The sequence below is a fragment of the Lepisma saccharinum genome, chromosome 5 (genome assembly GCF_977018435.1).
Source record: "Lepisma saccharinum chromosome 5, izLepSacc3.1, whole genome shotgun sequence".
Lineage (NCBI taxonomy): Eukaryota > Metazoa > Arthropoda > Insecta > Zygentoma > Lepismatidae > Lepisma > Lepisma saccharinum.
This window is the reverse complement of record NC_139233.1, coordinates 53465022-53487984: the sequence shown is the minus strand read 5'-3', so window position 1 is coordinate 53487984 and position 22963 is coordinate 53465022. Positions and strand designations below refer to the sequence as shown.

The 22963-nt window shown below is 37.4% G+C and overlaps 1 protein-coding gene across 3 annotated transcripts in view; it reads right to left on the bottom strand.

The window, feature by feature from the left end:
• The window catches only part of LOC145987830 (mitochondrial import receptor subunit TOM70-like), a 55992-nt gene that overhangs the window by 8734 nt on the left and 24295 nt on the right, over positions 1-22963 (bottom strand). The window contains exons 3-7 of one of the 3 annotated variants that reach the window (XM_083122566.1): positions 16150-16357; positions 14481-14649; positions 7381-7494; positions 4176-4262; positions 2451-2658 (exon numbers count right to left, since the gene is read on the bottom strand). In XM_083122566.1, the coding sequence (XP_082978692.1) occupies positions 2451-2658; positions 4176-4262; positions 7381-7494; positions 14481-14649; positions 16150-16357 (786 nt within the window). The remainder of the gene's footprint in view (positions 1-2450; positions 2659-4175; positions 4263-7380; positions 7495-14480; positions 14650-16149; positions 16358-22963) is intronic. The other 2 variants (XM_083122567.1, XM_083122568.1) reach the window with 2 other exon arrangements.

The following is a 22963-nucleotide window of genomic DNA, read 5'->3' as shown; positions in this document are numbered from 1 at the left end:
GCACAGTAAGGCTAATTGGGACTAGACCTACAGTTTAAAGTGGGATCTGAACCACTATGTGCCTCCACCGGGAATCGAACCTGGGACCCCTTGATTACAAGGCGACGACACAACCACTGCCCCATCGGGGAGGCCCCCAGGTTAGGAGGGTGATTCACTTCGTACATGCCTGACAAAAACACCAGACAGGTGGCAAAATTCATAACGAATAAAAACTGCACAGAAAAAATGAAATGTGAACTCATTAGAATGTAGTGTCATCAAGGTCTTCGTGAGCCATGTGGGGAATCTGTGTTCCCTGCAAGCTGCGTTGCGAAAGAAGAGGCGACACTTTTTGCTGAATCCTCCTATCATTTTGCAGGATGATGCTCGGGTGCATGTAGTGTAACATGTGGCTGATTTGTTAGCTCGATGGGGCTGGCAGGTGCTCTACCATCCCCCTTAGTCCCTGGATGTAAGCCCCTGTGACTTTCATTCGATCCCTGTGAAGGGCATTCCCTTCTCAACTGTTCCAGAGATTCTTTAGGCAATAGACCGCTCTATTCCAACCATCAACAGAACAGGTGCTGCTACAGGTATACTATGATTTCCACATTGCTGGCAACAGGTTGTACACAATGCTGGTAACTACATCAAAGGACTGTAAAGTTTCACAGAGGTATCTCTTTTGTATCATTTGTAAATAAATAGTCTCCAACCCACGTAAATGTCATAATGCACTGGATTTCTATTAAATAGCAAATATCAGAATCATCTAGGAAATGTAGCTTACATGAATAGTTTCTTGAGATATAAACCAATTTTACATGGTAAAAATTTCAAGACACTCTTTTCTTCATTCATGGCCAGAAAAAATTCAGATGTATTTAACATATTATCAAAACGACAGAAACCATGTCAGAGAATGAGCATAGCATGGCTAATCTCTTTACAACATGAATATTTCAACAATATTAATCAACTTCATGTCCTTATTGTTTGCAGATGTCCATGCAGTCAGAAATATTTTGGAATAAATAATCATATTATAAGTCTTACTTCTAAAACTACTTATGTTCAACACACACACACACACACACACACACATCTTTTCCAACAAAATAAAGAAATAAACAATAAGATTGGAAACATTTAAAGGCAAAAAAATTCTAGTAAACAATTATATGTGAATTTTACCTTTATATTCATAAAAATAATAAAATGGCAGAACTTTTGCAGTAAGTTAAAGACTATTTACAGAAATATCAGATCTGTAAAATTATCAACTACAGGGTGATCCCCTATTTTGTTCTTGGATAAAAACTATATTATAAAGAATCTTTCAATGACACATATATCACAAAAAAGTTTACAGTGTGGAAAAATGGCCTACTGCAATACAGGCTCAATATGACTACCGTTGATATTGGTAACCTCAGTCAAGTGAACACCAATGTTATCAATTACCCTACGGGACATGAGTTCCATAATTTCGCTGCAAGCTTGGCTAACTTTTCATTGAAGCACTCGGGGATACTCAGTTGCCCAAAAGTGCACATTTTGTTTGTTAACCACACCATCCAAATGAAAGTGTGCTTCGTCAGAAAACCAAACATTGTTCAGTGTTGCATTGTTATCCTCAACGTAATGAACGAAGGCCATACTCTGCTGTTTGTTTGCACCATGTTAATCTTGTATGGATACATATCGAGATCATTTTTAAAAATCTATTGAACAGTGTGTCTTGAAATTCCTAATTGTATTGCTGCTTTTCTAGCTGATTTGCTGGGACTTCTCTGCATAGCGACTTGAACAGCTTCAATATTCGCAGGCGAATGCATAAGTTTGGGACAATCACCCTTCAATTTCAATACTGCTCCTTCCATTCGAAACTTTTTATGCACTGTGTAGCATTTTTCTGGAGGGGGGGGGCACCAAGTATGGAAATCTGCAGGAAAATGTCTCCGGGTCACAATAATACTTTTGTTCAGCAAAAAATAGCACAGTTGCTGTTGCATCTTAAGTCTACCTTTGTCCACCATGTTATCCCCCCATTGACAGCATCATGAATTACGCTTCACATTTCATCACGTGACTTTTCCAATGACTACTGCAACTGCTGTTGACATACATGAGATGATTCCTCATCTCAGATCCGAAAAAAATAAAAAACAAGGGAGGATCATTTCATGCGCCACCCTGTATTTTACTGATAATCTTACACATCGATATGCCTACATCAGTTGATGCTGATGAAAGTACCAAATAATCTGCCCCATCCTTATTGAAAACCATCCAACTCTATAAGGAACCCTCTTTCATATTTATGAATAAGCCAAAGTTCATACACTAATAGAGTAAATATTCAATACTAGACTAAAATAGCCTTGATAAATTTAAAAACAACATCAACAACAAAATAAAAACTACATGCAATCTGAAAAATGAAACGTTGCTGTAATTAAAAATACCTTAACATCAGCAGTGTCATCCTGAATCACAGCTTTAAAATCACCCATAGCTTTGCTATGCTCGCCCAAGAGAAGGTAAAAAGTAGCCCTTAACAAATATGCCTCCCTCTTATATTTGCCGTCTTCCATTTCAATCTCTTCGGTACAGCTGGGGATAATGTCATCATAATTTTGATTTCTAAGGGCTTCTTTGGCATACAGATAACCTCTGAAAAGACGAAATACAATTATGTTACACACAATACAAAATTTTTCTCCTTTTACCTACACTGTTTCCTGGGAATCTCTGGAGCATGGAAGTGAATGCATGGATGGGAAAATGAGACTGCAGCTACCAGCTGTTTGCAGCAGCCGACACTGCTTTGCTCCATCCAGTTGCTTTCTCCCATTCTCTTCCGTTATTCTCAGCCTCACTTTGTACATTCCAAAGACAGAGTGTAGTATATTTTTGTGCTTATTAAATATGAATGAAGAAAAAACCTTCCAGAGATCTAATTTGAGGAAATTGTAGGGAGAACAGAGGCTGGGTTGGTAGTTCTTTGGAAAAGTATTTGCAGAGAATGACAAAGATGAAGTTCAATACATGGTTGAATGCCTGTGTACAACAGTATATAAACAAACACATGTTGAAACTATAGTTACAAATATGCAATTTCTTTTAAGAATAAACTATGTAAATGTTGTGATGATATACATTATCATTCTAGTTCTGCATTTAGCTCAATTAGTTGCAGCAGTGGCAAGGGATGGCTAAGTTCCACGATCAAACACTACTTGGATTGCACTGTGAATGTGAAGTATTCAAAATAGTTCTTACATTTCAGGAAGCTTTCGGTCCAAAGTAACTAGTGGCATGTAACACAGGAGTTTCACCCTAAAGGGACGAGTGATAAGCAACAATTTGCTACAAACTGCAAAATAGGCATTTTTTGCCTCCACACCGCACATGCACGATGAACACCGAGCTGACATGATGCACGTTATTAAGAAAACAGTCTAGTCACATGTGACATATGCAGCTTGTATTGTCACTCTGGTACGAAATGATGCATATATTTTGAAGTATGTATTTGCTTTTGGGTGCCAGATCTTGTTACTCCAGTGTGAAAGATATCTGTAGGAAATTGTAGGAAAGTGATACATTTTAAGCATTACCCAATACTGCGTTCTTCTGCATTGGAACTTCTTTAGCCATTATCCTTGTATATGCCATAATCAAAGTTCCACTGTACTGACTCAGTTATATCTAATGTAACCCAAAACATCCATGTTTATGGATACTTTCTCTATGGGGTGTTATGGTATAATGTGCGCTTTATTTGAGAGTTGAAGGCTGAGACTTAAAGCATGGTTGCTTCCAGCAAGACTCTCTGTATAAATGTGAAGAAAATAAATTTTTCATTGATTCATTTATTATACTTTGCTTTTGTGCCACTTTCGGCTAATTGCAAGGATAAGTGATAATATGATGAAATTATTGATGTAGGAACACTCACAAAGAACACCCTTGCACAGGCTTGGAATCATAGCGTGCCTTGATAATCACTCTGCCATGGAGGTCAGCTATGAGGAAAATAGAGGCATATGTGAACCATCCCTTTCGGTAAACATCCAGGAAAGCACAGTATCTTGTATGACTCAGTTAAGATTATTACTCTACATGCAAGAATAAGGTTACAGATATTTGTAAAGCACACATCACTTTGCATGATGGACACATCTTACCTTGAGTTGTCCTCACTGCTGCTACCAGCTTCATCTGCAACTGAAGGTTGTTCTTTTGACTCATTCTCTTTGGTTTGCTTTGTGGTTCTGTTAAAGTGGAGGTAACCGGGAAAGAAAAGAGGTTTAAGGATAGGTACTTTAAAATGCTATAGGAAAGAAGGAGGATTATTATGTGGAAAGGAAAATACCTTGCTTTTGATATAACCAAACATTTATCAAGTTATGCCAATATTATAAGAAAAAAGGAGCAGGTAAACCTAATTATATGGCAATTACAAAAATATTATTAGCCTACGGACACACTGCCTATCATAATTGAAACTAAATAAACAGGGTGGAAGAATATGAATTTAGTATTGCAAGATTCCCACCAATGTTTAACCTACAGTAAAGAGTCATAGAATAGTTGCAGTTAGGGCTGAGCCAATACCAATGCAATACTTTTGCAGAGCCTAATATCCTGAAAATTTTGCAAAATGAATAATTTTCATTATTTTTGCAACAACGTTGTAGTTATGTAATTATGAGAGGTGATACTGAGTTACCTAGGCAAAATTATTATCTCATGACAAATTATGAATATTTTCAAGAAAAACTCTGGTAGATTGATGTAGCAATTACAATGGAAAACTAGCATATTAAAATGTAAATTGTTACAATTTCCAATTATCGAGATTGGCTTCAGTGAGAATTGACAAGAATATTGGTTTGAAGTAGTATCAGCCCAGCGCTAGTTTAAGTGTTTAGATATGATTTTTATAGTTTCAATCAGTAAATACTATGTGTTCTGTCTCAAAGTATAATAAAAACAAACTAATAACTAGCGCTGAGCAGATACCAATGCCGATGTATCAGTATCGGTATCGGAAAGTATCAGTTTGAATTCATCTAATGATACCAGCCAATACTTTTCCGGCATATTGGTCTTTCCCGGGGTCAGCAAAAATGTTGCATGACGTTTTCACGGAGCCTATTATCCTGCAAAGTTACAAAAAATTCAACTTCCTCTTTATATTGCAAAAAATTTGCACGAAAACTGTATTTTTTATTACATAACATCTATTTTAATATTCTGATGTAATTTTTGAATATTCTAAAGCAAATTTCTTGGTAAATTGAATCATATAAAATTGGAGAAGAATATTTACACAACAATATTGATCAATATCTTGAACAAATTTAAATTATTGCAATTTTCAAATATCAGTATTGGTAAGAGTATCAGCATCGGTATCGGCTCAGCCCTACTAACAACATATGTACAGTGCTAGAAAAATCTTCGTCAGAGCCAGGTGTCAGCTCTGAAAATCAGGAGCCAGGAAAAATCAATGGCTAATGAAAATACAAATATATCATATACATGTATAAATTTTTTGGAGCTTTAAATTGAAATTAAAATGTGCTTACTTACTTAGTAACTTACTTAGTGTTGAGAGGTTATCTACTGACGTATTAACTGTAGTTTGTTGAAGAAATATTCCCAACTTACCACATTTCTTTTGTTGGGTGCATATGGAGTCACACTGATATATTCATAGTGTATACAGAAAGCCCATGCACACTGACCTCTACCTTAATGCCCATAGTTTCCACCAAAAGGGTCAACGTCTTGCGGTTCTCTACACACTAGCCCACAGAGCAGTAACCATTTTGTACAAGGATAACCTACATTCAGAACTCAACCATCTTAGAACCACGCTACAACAGAATGGATTCTACATCAGTGACATCAACAGGGCAATCAAGAAGGCAGTGATATTTCAGCAGAAACCAACCCTGGACAACAGTGTGGTCCTTTATTGGGCACACTTCTGGGAAATTAAGTAGAATTCTCACAAGACACAGATTAAGACCATCCACAGACCACTCAAGACCAAGGCTCTTCTGCACTCAGTCAAGGATAACCTGGAGCTACGGATTCCAGGAGTATACCGTATTCCTTGCAAGTGTGGGACACCTACATAGGCCAAACAGGATGCACAATTGAACGACGACGCAATGAACATCAACGTAACATCAGATTATTCCAACCTGAAAAGTCAGGACTTGCAGAACACAGGGTTTTATTTTCTGACATCAAAATAATAGCCAAATGTGCCGGTTACTGGGACCGACGAGTAAAAGAAGCCATAGCCATATCACAGGAAAGCACCAATCTCAACAGGGACGTGGGACTCCAGCTCAGTCACGCCTGGAACCAACTCCTCCGTAAATCACGACACGAGCCAATGAGAACACCAGAAACCAGAGAGAGACAATAAGAAGAGAAAATCCAAATTTCGCACCATAATTGTCATATATTTAACCCCACACTGGTCTCCATTTCTATATTCCCTTATGATGAGAGCAATGTGTGCGCTCGAAACGTTGGAAGCCAACATAGACTTAACCTGGCTGGTAACCCAAGAACACTTGTTCGAATCACGTCGCCAGGAAAGCTACAATTCCTGTGCATAGTCAATAGCACATAGAGAATTTATCTGTCGATGCATCCAACTTACATGCTTTTGTTCTTGCGATTCGCTGAATAATTATTTTCTAAGTATTTGAGCAATATGAGACACAAATTCGGTACATATCTTGTCATTTCTATACTCAATTTCCATTTCAACGCCCAGTTTGTGAATATTTTGCTGCATAATTCTTCATGCTTCAAAAACAAGAGTCCTGTTTTGAATCCCACATTAGGCATGAACATCTCTTGTTCTCTCATCAATGACATGATTTAATAATCCCGTCTAATGGCCACCACATTTAATGTAAAAATTACAGGAAACAATACTACATAAATATAAATATGAATTTCGAATAACTATGACAGTCTGCTTGGAAATTGAGGTTATTTTACATTGAGTGTGGTGTTGAAGATTTATGGTGGAAAGTTGAAATGGATTTTAAAAACATATAAAGAAAATTATTTATCAAGGATTTTTTTTTAAACAAAAGACACACAGAATTATAATATACTTGAGTAAGAAGTAAACATTTCTACATCACCTTTCCAAGCAATAGCATGACCAGGAAGGGGTCATAACCCCTCCACTCTTTGGCTCAACTTCCCTTAATAACAAGGTCAAATGCAGGAAAAAATGGTTGCTGCAGAAATATGTGTGAATATGTCCAAGTTTACTCTGTTTACAATATCATGGAGACAATAACCCATTCACGCTACTTGCAATAGTACAACTTACATAACAAATCTTACCTTGAATCCGTTGCTGTTTTACACTCAAAAGCTTCGGGAGGGAGATAAGGTTTCATGTAATCATCATCTATTCCAAGCCGTTGACATATCAATATTTTATTTCCCCCAGCAGGACTAATAGGTTCAAGGTAACCGGAAAAGAGAAGAGGTATAAGGATTGATATTTTATAAGAGAAGAGGTTTAAGGATTGGTATTTTATAAGTGCAGGAAAATGGAATAGCTAATGGTTGTACTGGTGAAAGCAAAGTTTTTCTCTTTAACCTTGAATCACCAAAGTGCATTTAAAGACACACACATACAGGTAATGGACAAAATAATATGAACACCAATGCAATTGCAGAAAACTTGTATTAGTAGGGGGTTGGGCCCCCCCTTGCCTGAATAACAGCTTGTATCCTACGTGGGATAGACAAATAAAGGTCCTGTACAGTGTGAACTGGAATACGTAGCCACTCCTCGCACAAAACAGTCTCAAGTTCCGAAAGTGTCATTGGAGGTGGAAACTGATTACGCACTTTGGCCTCCAAAATACCCCACAAAGGCTCAATGATGTTAAGATCGGGGGACTGTGGACACCAGATGAGATGTTCTACCTCATCACTGTGCTCATCAAACCATGCATCAACGCACCTAGCAGTGTGAATAGGGGCATTATCATCTTGGAAGATGGGGCATGCATCGGGAAACAAAGTCTGAACCATGGGATGGGGGTGGTCACCCAGGATGGTGCAGTACTTCTCTGCGTTGATTCTCCCATGCAGGACGACAAGTGGGCCAACACCATTCCAAGATATAGCCCCCCAAACCATCACAGACCCCCACCATGTTTCACGGTAGGCACTAAGCAGTCAATATCAAATGCTTCAGCAGGAGTTCTCCACACATAAACACGTCCTGTGGTCTGAAATAATGTGAAAGACGATTCGTCTGACCATATCACATGTTCCCATTGCTGCTGTGTCCAATTCTTGTGCTCTTGGCACCACCTTCTTCGTGTCACTGTATTACGTGGAGTCACCAACGGTTTGGGGATGGCAACTCTGCCATGAATGTTCACAGAATGCAGCTCCCTTTGAATGGTTTTCGTTGATACAGGGTCCTGGAGGTGATTGTTCATCTCTGCGGTTATCTGGGACAGTGTTGTCTTGTGCTTTCGAGTCACTATTCGCTTCAACACACGTTGATCCCTGTTGGATAACTTTGTTTTTCGCCCACTATTCTCCTTTGCAGACGTTGTCTTTCCATGTTGTATGTAGGCTGTCAGAACAGTTGACACTGTGCTCCGTGCTACACCAACAAGTGTACCTGTTGCCCATCATACAACTACTGTCCAATAAGACATAGCCTACACTTCAGTATGCATTTGAATTGTGAATGAACACCAAGCTATATTCACAATGCCGCCTTTACATGTGTGTGGTAACCACTTATTTCAAATTTCAACCGCTAGATCAGTGGTTCTCAAACGTCATAAGATCACAGCCTGGTAATTTCTATTTTTAAAATTTGACATCCTACTCCCAACAATTGTACTCAATATTTTTGTATTTTTTTTAACTTTTTACATTAATTAATATATACCCTTGAAATAAAATATTAATAAATAAATTAGACCATAATCAAAAAGAGTAAAAGTTTGATTATGCATAGGGTTGTTGAGAAATATAAAATTAGATTTAAATTTGTTGTCAATCACTGGATCTTATGAAATCTTGTACTTTTTTCAGGCCAACATCATTAACTTTGAGTCTGCCACTCAATCCTTATCTTCTCTTTTCTCATCACATGTTGTTGATAAGAAGTCAGCCTGTTATTTTTACTGCTCAAATTATGTAAAATATGAGAAATAGGTAATTGGCATGCTACATATTGAACACCAAAAACTTCCAATCAACCACAATATTTCCACTACAAACTATCTGTTGATGAAAACTACTGCACATACTAAACTGACCAATTTCAGAACCTATCACGACCCAGTATATTGATGACAGGGTCCAGTAGCAGGCAGTGATTGAGAAACACTGACTAGATGATACATGTGTATTGCTTTTTGTCGATGCTGAGTTTTACTTCTATTTGATTCAAAGTATGTTCCACTTTTGTTTATGCTCTTGAGAAAGGAATCGAACAAATAGATGCAGATCACATTGTAGAAATTCTTCATGAAGATTCCACTTCAGATTTTTATTCTGAACAGGAAATGGTGTACTTAGTATTGAGGTTATTTTCCATTATTTCCATATTATGTATTGAAAATATGAGGGTGATTCAAATAAAAACCTTAAAAGTGCAATAAAATTCCGAAAAGTTGTACAATTGATTTGTATGTTGGCAGGAGTTATCCTTGTGGTTGAAAGAATGACCAACAGCTGGCAACAGCTGCAACACTGAAGAAGGAAGCAGCATCAGTGCAAAGATGGCCGCCCCATTGTAGACATGCACCGCGTTAGAGCAGCGATCTGTGATGCATTTTTTTAGTAGTGAAGGTGTTAAACCAGTTGAAATTCATCGCAGGATGAAAGTGCAGTATGGTGATTCATGTGTGTCCCTGCGGCAAGTGTACGAGTGGTGTAGAAAGTTTAAAAGCAGCATAACTTCTGTCGATGATGCCCCATGACCGGGCCAGGTACGCCGCGTAGTGACGAACGAAAACATTGCCGCAGTGGAAGAGCTTGTGAAGGAAAATAGGTGTATTAATGTAAAGGAAAGAGCTGTCATTTAGGATATTAGTGTTCATTCAGCACACAATATTGTCCATGATGTGCTGCAATTCAATAAAGTGTCGGCAAGATGGGTGCCACGTCAGTAGACTGCTGAATTGAGAGACCGTCACGTCGATGCCCATGAGGAACTTTTGTGTTGTCTCCAGGTCAAAGATGATGGATTTCTGGAAAGAATTGTTACAGGAGATGAAAACTGGGCGCACTATCACCAAACTGAAACAAAAAAGATCGAGCAAGGAATGGCACCATAGCGCATCGCCAAAACCCTAAAAATCCCACACCCAACCATCAGCAGGATGCATCTCTTCTGGGATGCAAATGGGGTAATTTTTTAACATTACATGGAAAACAGAGTAACAGTGACCAGTACTTCTTATGCAGATCTGCTCCAAAATCACATTTGGCCTGCAATCGGGAGTAAACGACGAGAACTTCTGACTTCAGGTGTATTGTTACTGCATGGTAATGCCCAACTGCATACTGCCCATTTAACGGTTCCGACAATCCAGGATATGAAATTTGAATGTCTCACACACCCACCTAATTTACCAGACCTCGCCCCCAGTGACTTTCATGTGTTCGGACGGCTCAAAGAGGTGATGGGAGGCAAGCATTTCCAAAGTGATGAAGAGGTGAAAACCACGGTGTATGAGTGGCTACAGTCACACCCAAAAGAATTCTCATGAGGTATCCATGCACTTCCGAAGTGCTGGAATACGTGCATTGCACATCATGGGGACTACGTCAAAAAAATTATGTAAGTATAATTTTTCTGTATTTCCTCATTCACCTCATAATAAAAAATTAAGGTTTTCATTTGAATCACCCTTGTATGTTTTCAGTACCATTTATTACAATGTCATATTTCTTCTCTCAAAAAAATGTTACAGGAAAACATTCCTAATGTGAGAAAATGTACATATTTTTTTAAAAAAAAAGTTTGGTAAATAACAACTTACAAACATGACAAGGAAAAATTCTCTCTTTAATGGGAAAAGAAATTAAAATATTTTGCTTTATTTGTACACCCAATATGATACCAAACTATACAAGAGCATGTATTATTGTGCATTTCCTAGGACTTACGCAACAAGAAAAGTTTCATGTAATTCTCTACAAGCTTTCAATAGGATTCTGCACCAGAGGATGTTTTGTAGATTTAAAAAAAATATATGTGCTTAAAATGAACGTTGGATAGATATTTTAAAATAGCTATTAGAATAAAAAATTTCTGAACTGTACACAGTAAGACAAACGTTTTAACATATTTAGTTTAATTTTTTAAGTCCAGCTCTTGAGGCTTCAACAACACAGCAGTGGCTTGAGATGAATGTGCCTGACTTAATTTTCCCTTCATATTGGTCATCTGGCAGTCCACACCTCTGTGGTTTGTGCCTCAAGACACTGCATGCAAGAAAATAGACTGCCTTTAGCAAGCCTTTAGACTGTTCTGAAAGCAGTGACACATTTCCCCCTCGATACATTGCATAATGCAATTGATGAGTGGCCACAGAGACTGAGGTCATGTGTGCAGGTCAAAGGTAGTCATTTTGAACAAAAATTAGTGCTTTGTGTACACCATACATCCATGTAAAACACATCCATAAGATATCACAGAATCTCAAAAAAATCTTCATTCAAGACCTTTTGGCAGAATTTGGGTGTATATATATGAAAATACAACTAAACAACATGTCTGAAAATCTGTCATTTTTATTCTTATTATTATTATTATTTTCTATTAAGGTTTGATTTGTATCTTGGCAATTACAATAGAGAAGTTAAATCTGAACCAAGAAATGTAAAAATTGTAAGGAATAAAAATTAGAACCAAACTTTGTGCCTACATGATTTGTGATAAGTAGAGGCACGCATATTTTGTTTTTGACGAAAACACGAAATGTGAAATAACACATTCTAATGTTAATTTCTCATGTTTCTGAAAGGTGTGAGATGCATTTTCCTACCCTGTTTTGTCACGAAATGATGCGAAATTAACTGCAAAATGCAAAATAGGCTCTTAAACATGAAATTTACCGTTTATATACCGATGCGACACTTTCTGAAGTTTGAATTATCCTGCGAGTTATGAAATTCACGGAAAATTGTGTAATTCTGCTGCAAACATTTCAGAAGCAAAGATGGATGGACTCCTTTATACAGGAATAAACTTAATATTCTGGTAATGATTTAATGTGCTATTAGAAGGGATATGTTTATTTTGTGTAATAGTGCAGTTTTTAAATCAGTTTATATGCCGCTTTTTCACTGCTATACAGAGGTTGTTCGCTTTATATCCTACCATTTTTGATTCGGTGCTGCCACCTGGTGTATCATGCTAGAACTATGGGTCTGCTGGCGAGAGCAGTGTTGTGTCTGACCTTGTAGGTGTGTGAGTGTTGGTAGCGAATGTTATCAAATGGCGCCGAAAATCAACCGGTATTGGGAGGGTTACGTAATGGCCCTTTTCCATGCTAAGTTTTCATACATACTCAGTGTGAAACAGTGTCAGGAGAATGAGTTAACACTCAGGGTGACTACTGCAAAATATATTGTGGCCCGTTACACACAACAGGCTCTCCTTGCAAAACATTCACCCACGAAAACCACCAGGAGAAAGGCTGCAAGAAAAGTGTCACCTATAGTGCGAAGGGGGATCCGTCGATTGGCGTGCCAAGAAAATCCCCCAAGTTAACGTGATATGGCTCACAGATTTCACCTCGCACCGTCAACTGTGAACAAAACAATTCGCAAGCACCTCAGGTTGAAGTGTGTGCGCAAGGCCCATGTACACCACCTTCTACCACGTCACATTGCTGAACGTAAGACGAACTGTAGGAAACTGTATGAAAAGTATCTGGCGGGTTCCAAATGGAAGAGAGTTGTAAAAATGGGTGAATCATATGTCCATCTCACTGCTGGTGGTCATATTCGGGCGATCACATACCGTGACATTGACAGCAAGGGGCGCAGCAACTTTGTTCGTCAGTGCAGGGAAAGTTTCCCTCGTGGCTTTATGGTTGTGACGGGATTCGGATATGAGGGTAAGTTGATGATACGCAAGGTGGACAAAAACGTGAAGGTGAATGCCAGATACTTCCAAGACTCCATTCTGACACCTATCTATCGGAGAGACATCCCACAATTGTATGGACTGGACGCGAACCAGGTGATGATCCATATGGACAAGGCTTCGAGTCATACTGCCAGAACATCACTACGTTTTATCAGGAAATGGCAGAGGAATTAGGCTTGTCATTCCGTTTGAAGACATTCCTGTGAAAAGCCCAGATGCCAGTCCAATGTATTTTTGCGCATTTGGACTGTTGAAACGACGTCTTCAACATCGCCGCCCACGCACCCTGGATGGTCTATGGAAAGCTTGCAGGGAGGAGTGGGACAGAATTCCCATGCCTGTCCTGCACCGGAGCTTGCTGCAATGGAAACTGCAATGCTGGGCGATAGTCCACAATGCTGGGTGTCCAATAGAACATGATCGGTGGTGGCGGCGCAGTATCTCTTAAGGTGAGTACCCGTCAAAAAAATGGTCGGATATAAAGCGAACAACCTTCTGTAACAGAGAAATTTCATTTTATTTACCGCTTTTAAACCCGAATTGACTCTGTTTTTGTACCGAAATTTTGCTCTTTTATTTACCAAAAATGTGCGCCTCTAGTGATAAGTAATGTAAGTATATTGCACTTGCTTTATATCATTGTTATTTCTGGCACTCATAAAACCTAATTAGCAAGATATTTATATTATTCATCATAAAAATTACAGCTAGTTGCCATGTGAAAACAAATTCACATTTTTATTATTGTTGTTGGAAAATAAATTAATGTAAAAACTGAAGTCCGATTGGTTGGCGAATACAGTGGAATCTCGATTTTACCTTCCACAAATTTTGCATTTCCACCATAATACACTTTAACTTTGTGGACCCAATGTTGTACAATTTCCACATATTTTACATCATACTGTATTTTAAGATATTAAATACATAATATTCCACTCTTTTTGTTGTTGGGATAATACAATGAACATTTGAAAACTGCAAGGAATTTACTGACACCCAACTTATAATGAAGCATTGAAAGGTTGTTTAATGGTCAAATGAAGCTTCATACAACAACAGATATTTGTAGCTTTCTCATGTTACTTCTACATGCCTTAAATTAAAATGCACAGAAAACCATAAAATAATCCTGTACAGAAGAAATATACACACTATGCACTCTCATCTTATTGTACCAGAAACAACAACAGTACTTTCAGTTTCACCTATATATTGTTCAATTTTAACGATTCAGCTCATCGATGGGTTATTTGAATAAACATTTTTATATTGTAGCTACTTTGTCTTATCTTACCTGTTTGAATTTCCTGACCTCCCGGATTCATCCATATCAGATTCTCTTTCCTTAGCCAGACTCTTTGTAATGGGATCCTCTATAAACGATGAAAAGTAGGTTTTGATGAAATGTTTAGATGGCATTATAGGTTGCCGTTTTGCCATTGCCTCTTTAGCATGTAACCTTCCTGCATAGAAAGAATATTGCACATCTTGTTTAAAATTTCTATTTACTAAACAAAGCATAAATCTCTACTTACGTATAGTTCATAAGTAAAAAAGTAAAGAAAACATTTCTAATTACTGTAATAAAATAATAAATATTAAAAAGAAACCAAGACTTTTTTCAAAATTATTATTATTTACTTGTTTATCAGGTTTATACCCTTCAAAGCATGGCTCTACCAAGAAGAGAAAAACTCTCTGGCATTGTGGTCAAATTTGTTGTGAGTTTCATCACATCACCACCACTTACTTCTATTCAGTGCCAAGCAGGGTGGATAAAAATCATGATTCTTATTTTTAAAAAAAAACTTTTCAAATTGCTTGTATGTTTTTTGGCACAATACATATGTTTTTTTATGGAAGGCTTTTTCTAGTAAACGGCCCTGTACAATATTTGAACAGTTTCATCAAAGCAAATAAAACAGTACGATAAATATACATTTTTGTGTTTCTGGTACTGTACATATGAACTTACTATCGAAATGTTTGTTGAGTGTGTTAAAGAAACTATAATACATAATTTCAGTAACTTTTCTTCCAGTGAAAATAAAACATTCTGGATGTACTCTGCAATTGTAACTTAAAATATTAACTCAAATATTTCTATAGTCTTTGTAGCTGGATTTTGGCAATTATTTAATAATAGTTTGAAAAATATGAGCTGCCATGTTAATTTAGAGACTAATGAAAATTACACTATTAGGATATTGTAAATTTTTCTACACAAAATGTTTGCTATTTGTGCCTATAAAAATTATTGAATTTTAAATCAAGAGAAATGTAAGTGTGTTTACATTTCCTTTCCTATGAGCTTCACCCCATCAGTACATATATTTTGTATCCTTTATTTTCCTTAGAGCCTAATAAACGACACCATTCAATGATTACGAGATTAATGTACTTTCACCAAAAGTGATTCCGATACCTACAAAATCCTTATATACATTATTCTATAAATTATTTAAAGTCATTTAAATCAATCCACCTTGGTGCCAAGTGTTTTTATCATCATGAACTTCCTTCCTTAAGTGTGACTGGTACATAACAAGAATAACTCATGAAAGTTTCATGATGAACTTTCTAATGTTTTGTGCACTTTCTCTTTCCTTAATTATTTTGTGCACATGTCGCAGGCATTTAGGAAGCTAATGCCTGGTTCTGGGTGAAGGGGAAGAGGCTTAGCCCCTACTAAATTACAAACATTCAGTCCTCATGTCTGATCATATTATTTATAAAATTACAATATTTTTGATGTTCTTGGATTTGGTTTATTTTATTGCCACTTTTGGCTGGTCGTGAAGATGAGTGATGATGTGATGAAATTGATGAAGGGACACTCACAAAGAACACTCATGCCCAGGGTGGGATTCAGACCTGGTACCCCTGGAATCGTAACCACTCTGCCACAGTGGCTGGCTTTTGATGTTTTTAAGAAATGTGCACCCTATTTACAAAATACATACCTAGCTCCTTTAAAACCTTATCTGCCAACAGTAAGGATGATTGGTTCTGAAAACACTCCAAAATACAGGCTGCTGTTATATCCTCCAAGCTCTGCTGGAGATCCTTGGTGTACTCGCAAGCTTTTGCTCGTCTCAGAAGAGCCTTTACGTACTTTGGATTTAGCTCCAGTGCTTTAGAACAGTCCTTTTTCACATTTTCATAATTTTTCTGCAAGTGAAAAAAAATATATGAAGTCAATGATTTCACACTGTGTTAAGATACAGACATTCAGAGAATCACAATCTCAAAAATACTGCAGTAATAGAACATGCATACAAATAATAGCGAGGAGTGGAGAGGCAAGGATGGTTTCTCTGCAACCTTTTCCAGGACAGATAATACCATAAGCTGTAACAACGAGTCAGCAGGGTTACTGATTTCATCCTTACTATACCCACTTATTTTTCATATTGTTTCATTCAGCTAATTCATAAGGGAAACAGGATGTACACAAGTACATGCATTCTTTGCTACGTGGGTGACACTAAAAGTTTTTAGATGCGGCAACACTGATTGCAGCAATACATTGTCTCTAGGATATGTTGAAGTTAGTAGTCTGTGAAGTGTGATAATGCTGCAGAATTTATAGTTGTTAATTGTTGTGTGCCAGAAATTAGTCAATTATTGTCGTGTGTGTAGAGTAAAATGGATTTAACACGGGAGCACTTCAGAGCAATGATTTTTTACGATTTTCGAGCAGGTTTAACACTGCAGCAATGTTATGAAAGGCTCCGAAATGCATTTCAGTAGGAAGCCCCATGCCGTGCGACTGTGTTTAATTGGTTTTTAGAATTTCGAAGTGGACGTCAGAAACTCAGTGATGAATTACGTGATGGTCGTCCTGTGACAGCAACTTCTCAAGAAAACGTCGACAGAGTGTGAAGTTAGTAGTCTGTGAAGTGTGATAATGCTGCAGAATTTATAGTTGTTAATTGTTGTGTGCCAGAAATTAGTCAATTATTGTCGTGTGTGTAGAGTAAAATGGATTTAACACGGGAGCACTTCAGAGCAATGATTTTTTACGATTTTCGAGCAGGTTTAACACTGCAGCAATGTTATGAAAGGCTCCGAAATGCATTTCAGGAGGAAGCCCCATGCCGTGCGACTGTGTTTAATTGGTTTTTAGAATTTCGAAGTGGACGTCAGAAACTCAGTGATGAATTACGTGATGGTCGTCCTGTGACAGCAACTTCTCAAGAAAACGTCGACAGAGTGCGTCGCATGATAGAGGAGGATAACCGGGTGACATATGCAGTTATTAGTGCAACACTGGGTATTGGTATGAGTCAGGTTCAAACGATCCTGCATGACCGCCTTGGTGCCAGGAAGCTCTGTGCCAGATGGATCCCACACCATCTTACTCAGGAGCTAAAGCAGGCACGGGTCACATGGTGCATGAAAATGCTGGACAAATTTAACCAAGGACAATCAAATACAGTGTATGACATGGTAACAGGTAACGAAACTTGGGTGTACTGTTATGAACCCGAGAGCAAACGACAGTCGACGCAGTGGATCTTCCCGGATGAAGACCCACCAACAAAAGTCAGGAAGGGACGAAGTGTTGGCAAACAAATGGTTGCCACTTTCTTCAGTCGGACGGGCCATATTGCAACAGTGCCGCTACAGGGACGTCGGACCGTTAATGCTGAATGGTACACTACGGTTTGTTTACCGGAGATCGTACGGAAAGTTCGTGAAAAACGCCCACGAAGTCGCATTATTGTGCATCAAGACAATGCGCGCAGCCATACAGCAGTACGAACAATTGAATTCTTCAAAGCCTCCAACATCGAAGAAATGACTCATCCTCCTTACAGTCCCGACCTCGCCTCTTGTGATTTCTTCCTGTTCCCTAAAATCAAGGATACATTACGAGGTTCTTCATTTCCTACTCCCGAGGAGGCAGTCACCGCCTTCGTTCAGTGCATTCAAGAGGTGCCTGCAGAAGTGTGATCCCAGTGCTTTCACACTTGGTTTGAGCGGACGAACAAGTGTATCAACTGTCATGGAGAATACTTTGAAAAATTATAGCATTCATACTTTTGGTCTCCAGTGTTTTACTTGCGCGTGTCTAAAAACTTTTAGTGTGACCTATCGTACTAAACATATATTTTTTTAGTCATCCAAGTCCTTGGCTACAAGAGTCCAGTAGTGAACAGGCCTATTATTATATGTTACAGGGGTCAGAGTATCCTGCAATGAAAACCACTTTATCTAGATGATAAAATAATCTATTTTCTGTAAGTATGTAACTAGAATAAATGCTACAATGTCTAGAAGTATTCAGGCATTGAGGTATGATTGTTAACTAAATAACAAGGTGTAATGTTTCAGAGACTTGTACACTCAAGTGGCCAATGAATCAACGTAATGACATTCACCTTAGACTAATTGTTCAGAATGGTGTTTGATACTGGAAATATGCTGGAGTATGCTCGCATAAGATACTGTCAAAGTAAAAGATTAATACTGTTTCATGTTTCACGCTTTATTCTCAAATTTGTTGAGAATAAACATACATGTTACAGTTAATGACATTTATTTTTTACTTGGTAGTCCACTATGTTCATTATCTTCATGTGTTGGTTATTTGATGCATGGTAAATTGTTCATGAACAGTTGTCTCATTTCAATGTGTTAACTAACCATTTCTTAGAGGAAACATAGGTGTAAGTAGTGATTTTAACATGCATCTTTTTCAACAAATTTATTTGGAAGAGGAAAGATATAAGTGATGTTTGAAGATATTGATAGCTCACTACACTCTGTCCTTATACATTGCAAGCGTTCAACCCCACACATGCCACCAGAATATGTGTACAACAGCAGAATAAGTCGCAAGTGTTCTCTTGTGCATGGTTGCATACGTGAAGCATGAAGGAGTGAAATAATCAAACAAAGATTTGTTTGGGCATTGTAAGGGACTGAAAAGGCATATTTTGATCACTACCTACTTTTAAAATTGGACAACAGTATTTATTCATTGTACGCTATTGTAAGGGAATCACACTTGGCAATATTATTAGCTCCTAAACTATTGAGGAAGGTAAAGGAACCCCTGTCCAACTGCACACATGTCATGAAGGCATATGGGGTGATGTGGAGACACAAATTCCACGAAAAATAGAGTTTTTGTTAGGATGATGTGATCATCATGCCCAGTTGCCTTTACCCCCAGGTTGTTCCCAGACAACCATTTATACAAGGCTGGTTGAGACTCGGAGCCGCACAGAAACAGAGACATGACTGGAGAAATTCCTGGTCCAGATCACCTGGCCTGGGATTCAAACCCGAGTCTTCCGCATGGTAGACAGATGCTCAACCAACTTAGCAAAATACAGACATTTTTTTGGTTGACTACAGGAAAGTTACCACCAAGAACGATTACATTTGGTAGTCTGAATACAAGATTACTGAAGGCAAAAGATTAACCCTGGAACCCTAACGTCAAATTAGCACTCTTTAACACTAACATGGGGTTGCCTGTAACCCCACTTAAATATATACTAATATCTACTTTATTTTTTAGCAGGATTGCCTCAAATATTGTTGCTGTTATTTTTGTATTAGCAATTAGTAAAAATATATTATTTTTTTTAAGAAAGAAAATACTGAAATCTACTTACGAATTGGTATATTACACTATATCCCATAATACATAGTTAGAACAGTAACAGTGATAATGAAATGTCTTTCTTCTTATCAAAGATTTTTATCATTAATACAACTTAATTGTGAATGTTATAAAAAAGATGACAGTCACAATAACCTCCCCTCCTGGGGTGAAGAAAATATAGACATCATACTTTGGTGGCTTAAAAAGATACAAGATCTTAAATATACACATCGAACAGATACATAACTTTAAGATATTCAACATTCAAAAGAACATTTAATACTATAACAAATCTTTCAAAGAATGACAATCAATTCGAAACTTAAGCACCTATTTGTTAACATTCAACAACAGCTCGTGTTTCTTCTCCAATGAACAGTGGAAGGGTTTGATATTTTGTAAATTGTGTCTACACTTTATCTGTTGTCCATCTAAAGACACCAAGTTCACGAAATTGTTCTTCACTTTGTCCACCAAAAATGGTCCCACATATAAGTCATAAAATTTATGGATAGTTTTGTTCAAGGCAGAACTTCTTGCATGATTCCTAACCATAACCAAATCACCTTGAACAATTGTAGGGGTTTCTGTGTTTGAATGAGTCTTCTTTCTTTTTGAACGTTTAGTTGTTTCAATTAACTGAATATATTTAGCTGTCCAAGACAATTCGTTCATCTCTTCTGGCCAGTCAATAACAGAAGTTATTTTATCTCGAACTTCCTCGTGTAGAAAAATTTCAGCCGGAGTGAAACCAACAACCTCGTTATATGAGTAATTTAATAATTTTATAACATTTGTTAAAACTTTGGACCAAGATCTGTGGTTGGTTTTACAAAAGAGTCTAAGCAAACGAATGATCTCTTTATTATATCTCTCAATTGGATTCGCATGAGGTGAATATGGTGAAGTGAGAATATGCTTTACACCAATTGACTTCAAAAATTTTTCCCATTCACCGGATTTAAATTGTGATCCATTATCCGTTAATATAACTGTACACATAGGATAATGATGGAAATAACCTAAGTTAATTCTGTTGATAATTTCTCGAGTTGTTGCCTTCCTGAGAGGATAAGCCATAACATATTTGCTGGTTAATTCTACAATAGTCAGAATATGTTGATATCCTTGAGATAATGGCAATGGACCAATCAAGTCTATAGATAAGAACTGATGTAATTTGTAAGAAATCACGTGAAGCTCCTCTTTGGTAATATGTTGTGTTTTCTGTTTCGTCCTTGCACATTCCACACAATCACTTAAATATGACTTGACACTTCCTCTCATCTTAGGCCAGAAATAGAATTTAGAACACTTCTTATAAAGCTTAGAAAACCCAAAATGGCCAGCCAAATCATGTTGTTCATACAAAACTTTCTTGACAGCTGCTTCAGGTACAAAAACTCTCCAATGGTTCGAGTTCATAGATCTATAAAACAGTATATTTTTATGTAGTTTAAATATTCCCTTAATTTCGAAATGGTCATCACCCTTGCCTAACATAGAAATTATACGTTGACATAATTCATCGTTTTGTTGCACTTTCATCCAATACAAAAAGTATTCTTCTTCAAGTAAACCAATATCTGTGCAGTTTACATGTAAAGTGGAAGGAAACAAATTGTTTTGTGACTTAATGGGATATCTACTTAACGCGTCCGCGGCCGTATTTGCAGAACCACTAACATGCTGAATTGTATAATCATAATTTTGCAATTTCAAAGCCCATCTGTTAAGCCTTGGATTTAACGATCTTGCTGAATTTAACCAAGAAAGTGATTGATGGTCACAGTGTATTACAAATGGTCTGCCCAATAGATATATTGAAAATTTTTCCACGGAAAAAAGGATGGCAAGACATTCTATTTCATGCACAGAATATGTTAATTCTGAACCTCGTAAAACTCTGCTCGCATACTGGATAATCAAAGTTTCACCATCGTCAGAATATTGCCATAAGACTCCACCGATTCCTATTTTACTGCCATCAGTATTTACATGGAAAGTGTTGTTCAAGTTAGGTTGAGCTAACATCTCCGGAGACAAAGCCAATTCCTTCAGACGTTTAAATGCCTGGAGATGTGCTTCATTCCATTCCCATTTCTTATTCGTTCTAAGTAAATCGTATAAAGGAGCCGCAATCATTGCAAACTTATCCACAAATTTTCTCCTCCAATTTACCATTCCTAAAAATTTTCTTAAGGCTTTTCTATTTGTTGGAGTAGGATATTCAGTTATTGCTAGATTTCTTTCTGGATCTACAGCGATGGTTTCACCTGATACTATGTGACCAAGAAACTTCACTTCAGTTTTACAAAATGTGCACTTCGATAATTTGATGGACATATTTACTTCTCTCAAAGTTTTCAACACGTAGTCCAAATGTTTTAAATGACTTTCCAGTGATGATGAAAATATAAGAATATCATCCACATACACTATAAGAAATGAACTAGTATCATTGCCAAACACTTTATGCATTCTGTCGACAAAAACACTAACAGCACTCTTAATACCAAAAGGCAAAAAATGAAATTCCATTAAAATACCACGATATGAGAAAGATGTGAACTTATAAGATCTAGGTGTCAGTGGTATTTGAAAATATCCACAAGTTAGGTCAATCGTCGAAAAGAATTTTGCGCCTCTCAACCTAGGCAAAAGTTCAGATATAGGTTCAACCTGTGTCATGGGTGAAATTACATGTTCATTCAGCTTCCTAAAATCAACAACAGGACGCCACAATCCACCTGCCTTTGGAACTATGTGGAGAGGGTTCCGGTATGGAGAAGTACTTTCATGAATTACTCCCCACGTTTTCCATTTCTTTAATTCTTTCTCCATATCATCTCGCCTAGCGAATGGAATAGGATACGTAGATGCCACTATAGGTTCATTCGTATCTAGCTCTATGTCATAAGATTCCACCTTGGCTGCCTTTGGTTTGTCCGAAAACACATCTTGATACTTCAGTAATAAATTATATAAATTATCAGCAACTCCAGCTTCACAATATTCGTTGCCATAAACTTTCTTATGGATATCTTCTTCAGAAGCTAGATAAGCAGAATCATTAACATGAGAAGATTCAAATGTCAAAGTTTTACAAGATTCAATTACGGAATTTTGCGAGCAAGTATTATTTGTAGAACTCG